Source organism: Dermacentor silvarum, chromosome 7 (assembly GCF_013339745.2).
Source record: "Dermacentor silvarum isolate Dsil-2018 chromosome 7, BIME_Dsil_1.4, whole genome shotgun sequence".
NCBI lineage: Eukaryota > Metazoa > Arthropoda > Arachnida > Ixodida > Ixodidae > Dermacentor > Dermacentor silvarum.
The window spans coordinates 10,850,765-10,863,682 of record NC_051160.1 but is presented as its reverse complement, the minus strand read 5'-3'; the positions used below and the strand labels follow the sequence as shown (position 1 = coordinate 10,863,682).

Sequence of the window (12,918 nt, the reverse complement as noted above, 5' to 3'; positions counted from 1 at the left end):
ACTGAAATGCGCTTACTTGTACCGAGTTTTACCTCAAATGTGGTGTAGTTTTCCTTCATGTAAACACAAACCGCACGACCTATGAGTACATAGTTCGGAGACGAATAAAGGGCCCTTATATAACGTCGACTGAATAGTTATCTCATTTTGCTGTTTTATTTTATTCACCTGTATGCCCGCATGCTTGGCGCGTATGGTTATGCCGTCGCATGCAAAATGCGCGCAACGTCTTTCCGCGGTCGGCGTCCGAGCGTAACCACATCCGCTCCGGTGCGCGCCGCTGGTGGCGGTCTGCTGGCCGCCTTCCAAGGGGGTGGATACCCGCATCTTCGGTGTCCCCACAGCTTGGCGTGGCTTAGCCGAGCTGTCAAGTCGGCGCTGAACCATCGGCGGGCCGTCCGGAACGGAGCAGCGGTCAGCGCCCGTGCAATGGAGAGGTGATTGTGAACGCGCGCCCGAAGTTGTGCCCGCCTTCAATCCTGACAGATACTCCCTCAAGAAATGTTCAAATCGTACTCGCGTCTCCGAGATGGAAAGGTGGCCACGCTTCCACCGATCGGCTCACGGGCCACCGACAACAGGTAGTAAACGCCGACACTGCCAAACAGAACATCGTACTCAATTGTCCGTTTATGTCAGTGCGTCTCTGTGTTTGTTAGCTGTTTCTCAATTAATTGTCCAATTTTCGTATGATTCAACTAGGTGTGCCAAGTTTTTCGGCGGACCTTCAATGCAGGGGCGAACCCGTGACGCCCGTTCTTCCAGGACGTCAATGCACATGTGTGTCGGGAGTGCTCGGCAGCATTGACACATATGCGGAGCGAACAAAGGCGGGCGAAGACGTGCCGTCATATATGTTGACATGCCCTTGCTCCCGTGCCCCTATAGCTGCGGTTCGCACCTGTGGTTTGCGCCTAATTGAAAGCGATAAAGAAAAAAGGAACACGACACACGCTTCGCACACTGCCTCGCGCGCCCGCGCTAAGTAACGAGTGCGAGCGCAGCGCAAACCTCTGGATAGTACGACGTCGTAGCATCGATTCCCAATCATCGGGCGGCTTTCTCTCTCTTTTTTTTTTATTGTTTTATTTTCAGTGCTACAGTGCGCTTGTGTTGTGTTTGTGCTGGCCTGCCAGCACCACCAGCTAGCGATCAACCATGATGCGAAGCATGATCCTGGTAGGAGTTTCAACCTTGCTATTCTCATGGGAATGGTCTGCGTGCATGTGCTGGTGATAGAAAAATTGGAAGTGTAATGTTTCGTCAAATCTGCGGCATAGTGCCTTTTTTGTAGCCTCTATAGCATGCATCTGCAGTATCGCTAGTTTCCGTTTGGCTGTGTCATAGATCCTGGAGCTCCTTTCGCTCGCTCTCAGTGGTTATATATTCAGCAGTTGCGGGTGTCTGAATATTTGTGATAAAATGCACCGTAATTTACTTGATGATGCTGGGAAGGCTTGTTTTGTTGCATGTTCGTAGAAGATGGGAGTGAATGAACTCCAGCCATGGTGTGCATAATCCATTAAAAAATTTGCTATGCAATTGTCTGCAGCGGACACAGTTGTTGAAAATTACAGTCCTCTGTTATTCCAGTAATTGTTCAAGTCAAACTTACTGATGGTGCACTGCTCGCATGCAGCTCATGACAAATGTGAAGTGCATTCTCATCTTTTTCAGGCACTTCACATTTGTTAGTTTCTACCCTTCTCAGTAAAGTACAAATCCAGGTAGTGCTTCTGTGTTCATATTGTGGTCTGTGTGTTGAATACAGCATTGTTTTCAAACGCTGTTGGTCATAACCTGGTTGCTTTATCAGAAAAATAGAATCTTCATGTGGTTACTTCATTTTTAACAGTGCACTAAGTGCATGACACATGCCTGCTATAGCGCTTTTGCATGCTTGCTTTTGTCTGTTTGCTACTTCGCACTAATCATTACTTCGTGCTAAATTATTATACTAATCATGCTTCGTGCGAAATGTCTCTTGTTGCATCTAAGCATGCCAAGCTTCGTCTCCCGTCTGCAAGTTGAATACGCCAACGGCTAAGCAGCGCGTTGCTTGCATCCTAATTGCAGTCGCAGATGATGTCCGGCACCCGCCGCGACAGCCTCGTTCCCGAAGGCTTTGTCGCGGCACGCCGGGAGAGTCTGCGACCCGACGGCCTTCCTTTGCCCTTGCCAACACGTCGGGGCAGCCTGCTTCCACCCGAGAGCTTTTTGAGGGTTCGCCGGGATAGCGTGAGGCCGGAGCGGCGGGGCAGCTACATTCCGCCCGAACTGTTCCTTGGCCGCAGGGTGAGCTTGGCGCCGGAAGCCCTGAACCGGAGGCTGAGCCTGGCGGCTGCCGTGCTCAAGCCGCCGGGTGACAGTGCATCCCCAACAGAGGACAACACGCCCTCCGGAAGCTACTCGAGTTTCGACGCAGTCGTCCGTGACCGAATACTCCAGGACAAGAAGACCGACGTGGATGTTCGCGGGGAGCCGACGGTGACCTTCCGCAAGGATGGGGAGCAGACAGGCATCGACCTGGAGGCGAAGGATGCCTTGGCACAGCTCAGGGTGGGCGAAGACGCCCCCGTTTTGGAAAGGGTACGAAATGCTGGGGGGACAGGAGAGAGCAGGCATCCCCAATTGCAGCCTTGGAATTAATAATTAATAGGATGGCAAAGAGAAGCATAAAGCTTGTAACTTATTAGCATACAGTTTATTTTTACCATTCCAATGTATGGCGAAATTGTACATGAGTGGCAAGGATACTGTGGAAAATGCTGCATTACGCTAGCTTGTCTGGCTTCACCACACCTCGAAAGCACAAAGGCATCAAGAAGTAATGGTGCTGGAGTTTCAGCACCATGCGTTTCAGAAAATGTACTGTGTAAACAACATTTGCGCAGGCTGGCTATGGCAGCATGTAGACAACGTAACCAACTCGTGATAGTCCAGAATTGAATTATTCAAAATTCTGGCTAATTCAAGCAAAGTTGAAGATTTCAGTTGGGTCACTATGTATAATTATTTTATTTTACCCGCCGTGGTGGCGTAGTGGCTTTGGCGTTGTGCTGCTAAGCTCGAGGGTGCAATACAAAACTCTGTGCAAAATCTGCTTAGAAAAATGCACTGCGCCTTCCAACTATGCTGTCCAAAACAGTCCCCAAGAGACAGTGATATTGAATGAAGTTCACCTCTTTCCCAGCCATGGTGGCTGCATTTTGATGTGGGCAAAATGTAAGAATGCCTGTGTGCTGTGCATTAGATGCACGTTAAAGAACCCCAGGTGGCCTAAATTAAACCGGAGTTCTCCGCTAAGACATGCCTCATCAGCATATTCTGGTTTTGGAACATAAAACCTTAGAATTAACTTTTTAAAATATATATTTAATGTACTTTGAAGTTGCTTAATCAAACAAGACATTTGGTTTAATTCAAACTTATTAGATCTCAGGGGCATAGCAATCATCCAGAATAGGCTGATAATGAAAGGATAATCGTAAGAGAATCAATATTTAAACGGAGCACTCGTTTTGGCTGTTTGGCTATGTCAGGATACGCACAACAGCAGCTCTGTGCTTCTGAGCATTTGTGATGACAGTTTCTTTCGATATTGCTAGTTTTGTGCATTTGAGTCTTTCGATTTTTTTTTTTTTTTTGGCATGGCAGCTAAGTTGTATGATAAGCAAGGCCAGTATTAAATTTCATGTTTCTCTCAAAATGAGGCTGCTGGAAGTTATCTCTGCTCATGTTGCTGTCACTGGTCCTTGTCTTTCAGTGCTGAGAAACTACAAATGCATAAAGACCAACTATCCAAATCGCCATGTCAAGCTTCTGTATTCCTATGATGCTACTGATGAGCACGACATTGGGGTGTTTAATTCCTGTTCATGGTGGCCACATAATAATGGGAGGCAGAAATGCTTGAGGACTGAGCTTGTATACTGTCCTGTCTACATGAACCGTCTGTGCAACACAGGGTGTTTGATCAAGGCGCTGTTGTTGAGCACCCTGTATTAACTTTGACCATCTGGGCTTCTTTGATGTGCACTCAAAGCATATTACTTGAGCATACTTGCATTCAGCTCCCAGTTGAATGCAGCCACCGGGGTTGAGCAGTGAACCTGCTAACTTGCACTTGTCAGCTGAAAACCATACTCACCATGCCACCAAGGGGGAGTAATATGCTGTAATTCCCAACGTAACATATATGCTAGGCTGAGTTTGGTAACTCAAAACGCTTATTTAAGCATGGGAAGGTTTCTTTAACGCACAGCCCATAAAATATTTTTGACATGCTAGAGTTAGTTTAAAGCTGTGGACATTTCAGCAAACTAATTATTAATTAATTAGATTGCACAAGGACAAAAGTAATGAAATGTTATATCAATTACCACCAAACTCTCACGATACTTTAAGTCAAATAATTGTTAATTGTTTTTGTACTTGTATAAATATACTCTCCATGGCTAGAAATAAAAGTGGACGTGTTGTTATAGTCTTCCTTGATGCAGAACTGTGAAGTGCACAAGCAGTTCATGTAGACAGGACATCAGTCAAACCACTTCCAAATATTTTTCACACCATTCTCATCTGTACCCGCCGCGATGGCTTAGCATCTGTGGTGTTGCACTGCTAAGCACGAGTTCGCGGGTTCGAATCCTGGCCGCGGCGGCCGCATTTTGATGGAGGCGAAATGCAAAAAAACGCCCGTGTCCCGTGCATTGGGGGCACATAAGGGATCCCTTGGTGGCCAAAATTAATCCGGAGTCCCCCTCTACGGCCTCATAATCAAATCGTGGTTTTGGCATGTAATACCCCAGAATGCAGATTAATTCATTCTCATCTGCAGCATATCACAGCAGCACACTTTTCTGATATCATATGCTGTTTTGATGTCCAGGAAACAATCGACAGCTTTCTAGAGGTTGCGTCTGAGAAATTTGGTACAATGGGAGTTCCTTGCACATTTTGTCACTGATGCCAGTACTTAAACGAACAAATTCATAGTATATTGTCGGCCAGCATGTTTGTTTTCATACGAAATGATATGTTTGATTATGTTGTTTCATGTTCTTTTGGCAGGACCTAATACTAGCAAGTGCACTTGTTAGGGATGCCATGGAGAGCTATCATTCGGATTTCAAGATGACTGAGAAAGCAGTCAGGTCTGTATAACCTTTCTATGGCTCAGATTTGAACACACTTGAAGCTCTCTATAACCATCACGAATATAACAAAGTAAATCTAAAATGTTTCTCACCAATATTAGCATGTAATCAATTCATGTTTATAATGAATATTGGATATAACGAGTGTACTTTCATGTTGGATGCAACTTCATGATAATGAGGCTCCACTTTAGTACAGGTCCTTTCATTGCCTAGTGAAGGCCTTGTTATATGCCTTTCTTAAAAAGCGTTCACGTAACAAAGTGGTGAACCCACTGTGGTGGCTTAGCAGCTGTGGCGTTACACTGCTAAATATGCAGTCGTGGGATCAAATTGACACACCTATCAAAAAAAGACAATGGACAATGTGTCGTCGTTTCATGTTTTTCTTTCTTTTCGTCTTTTATTATTGGCTAACATGACATACAGACCCTCGGAAGTTGCGAGGATGCCTTCAAGATTCGGTGCGTGTACGAAGTATGTTAACTATACAAAGCCAACAGCTAGATGGCAATGCCAAGGAAAGAGGACAGGAACTGAAATTTTAAAGATTACATTGCGTGTTAAGAGCAGGTGAACAAGAAAATCTTCTCGTTTGAGCCAATGTTTTGACGAGGGCTTGTCTTTTGACAACGGCACGAAGACGGGTCTCCTCGTCGAAATGTTGGCTCCAGCTTGAAGCTTCCATTGTTCAACCGCTGTTGATCACTTCAAGCCTTCATCTTCCTCTGAGCCTTTGTGATAGTACTATGTTAAAATTTCATTGTCCAATAGACAATGCAATTTATTAAGAAGTTTATTTCCCGTACGCTGCATTGGTTACCCTTGACTCCTTGTGGTTGCTGCTTGTCTGAATATTGAGTGCCTCAGAACCTCCGATTCTTCTTATGCACTGCTTGTACCAGTGCTTTACTGGTGGTGTTTAGAAGGCTTAGTGTAGCCTCCAGCAGTTCTGCTAGCTCACCGAAATGTTTCAGCAGCAGGAGAGCAAACATGGTTAAGTTAATATGCTCCAGTAACTAAGAAACAGGTGAACACCAATTATTATAGCTGCAAGCTCTGTCTTTGTGATGCTTTGCCTCATTCATGCTACCTTTACGTTTCTTAAATGTTAGCATGCTTTCACCTTTGAGCAGGACTTTTATGCAATATCAGAATGTTGTTACATCGTGAGCATTGTACATCGTGAGCAGTGGCGTAGCCAGAAATTTTGTTCGGGGGGGGGCTGAGGTTGCAGCGCGGCCTCCTCCTTATAGAATTTGTCGAGGGATCAAATACATGAATAATAAATGCATTGCCAATGCCATTGTATATTAGATGCTGCAAATGAATTATTGAACGCTACGCACTGTCAAGTAAAATATGTATTTTTTCATAAAAGAATATATTCGTATGTCTTAAAAATTCTAGCAGAAATAACTGATGTCAATGCGGCTGCGTTTTTTTTTTCGTCTATTTAATAAGGAAAGAAAATATCACACGGACATTAGAACTATATGAGTTCGAAACCAGCCAAGCAATGTATACAGCTGATATCAAGAACGTAAAGGCCATCTAATGAATAAGTTGAGGACAAATATTTTGATGAATCTTCGTCATTCAAGAACCTTGTTTACATTTTTGCACATATGCAACGGCCAGGAAAAAACCTCAATGACGCTGTCCCTCGTTGCAATAGATTGCGCAGGAGCAGCTGTTATCGGTCGTGTATTGTAATTACACCGAGATTATACTCGCAACAGTGAGTGCAAATAAAAAGTAGGAGAGAGAGAGAGAAGTCATAAGGGAAAGGCAGGGAGGTTAAACATGCTGAGCCCGGTAGGCTACCCTGCACTGGGGAAGGGGTAGAAGGGATTGAAAGAGAAGGAAGAGAGAAGTTCACAGTTCGCACGTTTCATTTTTACAGTTAAGCGTTCATCGCTGAGTTTCGTCACAGGCGGTCATACACTTGTGCACTTCAAAAAACACAGCAGCGTCTTTATAGCCCTGCACATAGCAGACGCACGAGGCCACATGCCCAAGATATTTTCCTCCGTAAGAAACCTGTCGTCTAAGTGCCCCAAAGCCGTCCGAAGGGCAATCCTCTCATCTTCGTATCTGTGGCAGTTACATAAAAGTAGGAGTTCTGCAAAATATACATTAGAAATGCGAAGATAGAATGGAATATACAAATGCGAAGATACAACTCGCTAAGGGCAAAAAAGAGTCGCTAGGAACAAAGTTCACTGCTTGTATACACAACACCTCGCAACAAAATATTTAAATGCACGTCTAAGTCTCCAATAAATCTACGTATTTAAGCAAACGTCACTGTATATTATGCGTCAAACAAGACAAATAAACACGTTGCGGAGTCAGAGATAGTAAACTTTGCGCACAGAAAGACAGATGATCTAGGCAACAACAAAACTATGATCGCAGACATCATGATAGGTACTCGGGCCATGCAGCGGTCGCGACAGCACCATACAGGTAGAATAATAGAGGAATAATGCAGAAATCAGTACGAAATTGTGTAATTTAACTGCCTGCACAGCCGCAACAATTATTCTGCACCCAAAATTAAAGGAGGGTTTTGCTTCGTTTCAAAAAAGAAATAAAAGCAGGTAGCTAAAAAGGAAAGAAAAGGACAAGCGAAAGACACATATGATACGGCAAGTTACTACCCAATATCCAAGTGTATTTTTCGCAAACGCATCGTGGGCCGGGCTTTCAATGAGCAAGGTCGGTCAAAATTGGTTATTGATGTCCTCGTAATTTTCGTATTCGCATGATAATTTTGATCATGATGCTAACTGCTAGAATAAACGGCTAAAATTTCTGCGGTTTTAAAAGCTAACGAACGTTAGCTTTTACGTTTTCATAATTACGAGCTTATGGACCTGAAGGAATAGAGCTTTTTAGTTGCATTGATTTTTGCTGCTTCGCTATCTAAAGGACAAACTTCTCTCGGCGGGGAAGTTGAGCGAAGTGGTCAATGATTTCGGACACGTTAATGCCCACGTCTTTGTGGGTGTATAGAAGCACCAGTCTAACCATGCGTTTCACAGACATTGTGGAGCGCAAGTAGTTTTTTTAGTAAACTCTTGTAAAAAAATATTATCTCTGCGCTGGCAGTGGTCACTAGAAGGGTGACTGGAATCTGGAACAGTTTGTACACATTTACATAGAACCTGCAGTTGCAATGAGAGATGGGCATCTATTCCGGTGCTAAAACCTAAAACACTCCCTCGATGTCGTTGGCATCCTTGTTTAGGTACTTTGCACAAACAGTAGGCTGTTCGATTCCGGCGATGTCCGTCGTTTCGTCAGCAAGTACGGAGAAGCAGCCTGCTTATGCAACTAGGCATTCTTTGATAATTTCGCCCCAAATTTCTATAATTTGGTTTTGTGCATCTGGGCTTAAATACGAGGCATTACTGGGGCAACTTTCCAAATGGCTCTTCAGATATGTATCTCCACAATCAGCTCGCATGCGAAGAAGCGCTCTGAAAATACCTGTATTTTCCGGGGGGCCTATGCTTGAATCCATAGGGCCACTGTCCCTGTGGCCAACGAGAGCCAGACCTTGTAGCCCGCAAAAATAATTTCCTCAATAATAGGCCACTTCCTTTCTCCTGTTTTCTCAAATTTTACTTTGCCTGCCCTGGTCCAGCTGATCGATCACATTGGGCACGCGTCCTGAAAATGTTTGGAGAAAATTATCAGCTGCTAGCTCACAGTCACGGTAATATTTAGTATTTTCGTGTGTGTGGAAGATTGCGAGCGCGTGCTTTCATTTCTGGAACGGCTTGGACATGAGGGCTCCAGTGCACGCATGTTGGTCCAAGTTTATAACAGCATTAACCCCATAAAGTTCCAGAATTGAAAATCTTTTGAAGCACGCCTTTGGAAATGTCAGTGCACCTTTCGCGTCAAAAGTTTGAGAACTTTACACCCATAAAATTTGGAATTAAATCCATGCGCTCCGTAGATTCCGCGACCGCTGCGAGATGCCGCAACGCGCCCGCTCGCTATCGAAAAGCCCTTGAAAGTTTGTGCTCGGATAGGGCTCCTTGCGTTACGTGACCCCAGGTGCCACGAAATCAACCACAGGTGGCACGAAATCCAGCCCGAGTTCGCAATGTTCGTGCCGAAATGTCTTTCGAGCATGAAAAAGACATTGTAGACAAAATCCAGAATGATTGAACATAGCTCGCCTACACGAACATGTCGCAGCCTATGACACTAGGACACCTGAAAAATGGAGAATTCTGCACTCAAGAACGAATTATGGTCAACAAATGCTTCGACATACACTTCCAACTTCACCTCAGTAACCTCGCCTTACGAGAAATAGACCTTCTGTCCTTATGCAGCCTGCACAACTACTTTCAGTCAAACTAATCCTTGTTGTTTAATGAGTTTGTTCATATGCAATACTGTATGACTCCCCCCCCCCCCCCCCCCCCCTTTATTTGCTTTAGTTTATGCTTCACTGAATATAGTGCTATGTTATGTTTTTTTTCCTATTTTTTCTTGTTTTCCTATAATAAGACTTTGTTTATGTAATCTATAATGCTCATGTATAAATTCAATATTTCCTTGTTAATGCAGACTACTTGTTTTTCTAATTGTTAAAGTGTATTACTGCCTGTCTCGTATACACATTTTTTTTTTAATTGACACCTTCCCATCTGTTTACTCGCATGTGAGCGCCCGACGCCCTCTGTTGCCTTTGATGGGTTTTTGGGCTGGTCAAGTTGCCTGCGTGCAACTTTTTATCCAGAACCCCACCATGTAATTCTTTTCATGGGAAGTAAATCATTATTATTATTATTATTATTATTATTATTATTATTATTATTATTATTATTATTATTATTATTATTATTCCCGGCGTCGGTGGTAGTTTTGGTCGGCGGTGCATGCCGGCACGAAAAAATTTCGGGGGGGGGGGGGGCTGAAGCCCCATCAGCCCCCCCCCCCTGGCTACGCGCCTGATCGTGAGTATTGTAGCTTCTAGCATGTATTATCAGGCCTACACAATGTGGGTAGTGTGTTATGGAATTGTTAAAATAATCCCCCCCCCCCCCCCCCACTTCATTGTTCAAGAGCGTGTGACGATTCCCTATAGATAAGGGGGTGATAGCAATGCCGTCAGTACGACTGATATCGCGGCCTAGTTGCACTTCCTTTTACGGGCACAAGGCTGCCCAACGTAGCAGGTAAACAGCGCTTGGGCAAGAGACAAAGAGCACAGGATAACTGCTGACTTAGAACTACCTACATCTCTTTTCGACTGTACCTACTAGACAGTAACTACAAAAGAAGCATGAAAAACCGGATACAAGAATCACGTGTAGTTATACAAGCAGAACCAGCAACCAAAGAAAATGAGGACACACTTGTCTGTGTTACGTGACTTTCACGTGTGACATTCGAAAATTGCAGCTGTCTTGTTAAGGAAACTGAGGGCCTTTTACGCAAGCTGTTAACCTGTTACTTTAATTTACCGACTGGCCCAAATCAGCATTTTGCTTGCCTGACGAACACATCTTTGTCATGGTAGAACCCCATCAGAGCAAAAGAGTTGGGACTAAGGCCAAATGTTTACTACAGCAAGAGCTTTACCATGAGGGTCGTCACTCCGAGCACTTTGTACAACCAGCGATCTTTCAATGCATTTTATTGGCTCGTCAAGAGCAGGAGTGTGGTCATTCCTAGTTAAGTTTTAGCACGAATGTTGCCTGTGGAAAGTGCACATTGGAAACAATAGGCTTTGAAGGAGGGCAATGCAAAGATTCGTCAGTGATCTCCTGCAAACTTGGTGATGCATTGGTAGCTTACACATGGCTAGGATTTGAGCTAGGTGATCACTCTGAGCATTTTGGAATTGGAATTTGGAAGAACTCACTCAGACCCAGTGTCATAGCTTATTATAATGAGCAGTTTATGTCAAGAGTTCTGTCAATGACAGCCTACTGTGTTAGGTTCTGAAGTAAAGTTTGAAATTGAATATTTAATCACTTTTAGTACATATGTGTAACGTAAGATTGGGTAGATATAATGTGTAGAAAGTCAGTTCAGTGCAGCATACTGTAGTGGGACCTCTTATAATATGTTGCAAAAAATAACACTTCTAAACAGCAAAAAAATTTCGGTGCCCCAAAAAATTATTAGAAGTAGACGTATCAGAAGTCAACATAATGATGCAAATAATAAAAAATTAATAGCATGTAATACAAGAAGAATAATTTATTAAAGCAGAACAGCACAGCTCAATGTGTTTCACAAAGTACATATTTAACATGAAATCATGCTATAGGCTTCAAATGAATTTATTAGGCTGGTGCTTAAAGGACGATAGAAAAACAGGATTTAATAATATGAGGCAAGGAATCCCATCACTTAATTAAAACAAAAACAACTCTTAGGGCGGCACAGTTAGAGCGGACCTTGGTAAGCAAAAACAAAAAAAAAAGTTGTTCAATTAAATTTTTCAGGCACGAAGAGAAACTTGAGGCATGGGCTGGCTCCTACCACTGAAAAGGATACAACACTTGCTTGCTCTTCAGGGAGGAGGGGATAGAAGGAGCAAAAAAAAAAAAAAAAGAGAGAGAAAGATGGCGTGGCGTGCTATAATGGTTAAAGTAAAATTATGACAATACATCGTGGCAACAAAAGAGGAAAGAAAAGAATCGTAACACGTCGCACAAATTAAAGAAAGTAGAGAAGGAAAAGGCCTGATTGTAGAAGGCTGCAGGACAAACGAGTTGTTTCTTTTCTTGTCCTTTTGTTTGCGTCACACTGTTACTTATTCCACCGTATTATAGAATGTCCCTCTACTCTCCACCGCAACTAAACAAAGCAGATAGCAGCGCTGCCTGTCAGCAGAAGTGTCACTGCACTTCATAGACACTCCTCGTCTATTCTTGAGAAGCGTAGTGTATTATTCAGTCGAGGGTTGGTGCTCTGCTCTACTCGATGGAGTGCAGGAAAAACTTTGAGTCGAGGATTGTTTGAGAACGCGGTGTTTAGTCATTGCAGAATAGTGTGTCTTGCAAGCTCTGAAGTGTCTGCTTTTTCAAGTGCTCTCTAGTCCATCCCTCTTTCAGTGTGAGGTCATGGGTTCAGTCCCAGGATGCGGCGGCTGCATTTTTTGAGTGCCAAAATGCTTGTGTACTTGGATTTAGGTGCCTGTGCAAGCAATCCAGGTAGTCAAAACTAATTCATACGTCCCCGATATGGCGTGTCGCAGGTGTTAAACATCGTCAATAAATCAGTCAATGAGAAGTTTCCCATGTGAGTGGTCGAAGCTTAAGTACAGCTTGTGAAACCGACAGTCTGGTGATCCCGCAAAGGAGATGTAACGTGGATGGAGTTCAAGAGATGCATTAGTTTGAGTAATACTCTGCTGAAGAGTTTTAAATAGGTGAGATGAAACAGGGTAAGTGATTTTAAGTTGATTCTAGATTGTTCCAGAGGATAGCAAATTTGGAGGTCTCGGTGAGAAGCTATTGCTGTCATACCTGGGATGTTCATTCGCGAAGGTTGATAGTCAGACTGGAAACGGTGCGAGATGCAAAATAAGACATGGACTAAGAATAGACACGGACAAGTGTACATCCTTGTCCATGTTTTATTTTGTGCCTCAAACCGTTTCCAGCCATGTACCAAATATTTTGACAGCAGACGTTCCTTGGTAGTCAGACAAGCTGAACAATGTGGTTTGTACCTGGGAGCAATTCTGGAACAAAGTTTGCATTTGAATGCAACT

General features: G+C 43.7%; 1 protein-coding gene across 4 annotated transcripts in view; it reads left to right on the top strand.

Moving 5' to 3' along the window:
• The first annotated feature begins 199 nt into the window (after positions 1–199).
• Positions 200–12,918, top strand: part of LOC119457541 (two pore calcium channel protein 1) — a 45,258-nt gene continuing 32,539 nt past the window's right edge. The window contains exons 1-3 of one of the 4 annotated variants that reach the window (XM_037719145.2): positions 200–437; positions 2,295–2,589; positions 5,074–5,156. In XM_037719145.2, coding sequence (XP_037575073.1) covers positions 217–437; positions 2,295–2,589; positions 5,074–5,156 — 599 coding nt within the window. In that variant the 5' untranslated portion in view covers positions 200–216. Of the gene's footprint in view, positions 582–648; positions 1,180–2,076; positions 2,590–5,073; positions 5,157–12,918 lie in introns of those variants that run through there. The other 3 variants (XM_037719147.2, XM_037719146.2, XM_037719144.2) reach the window with 3 other exon arrangements.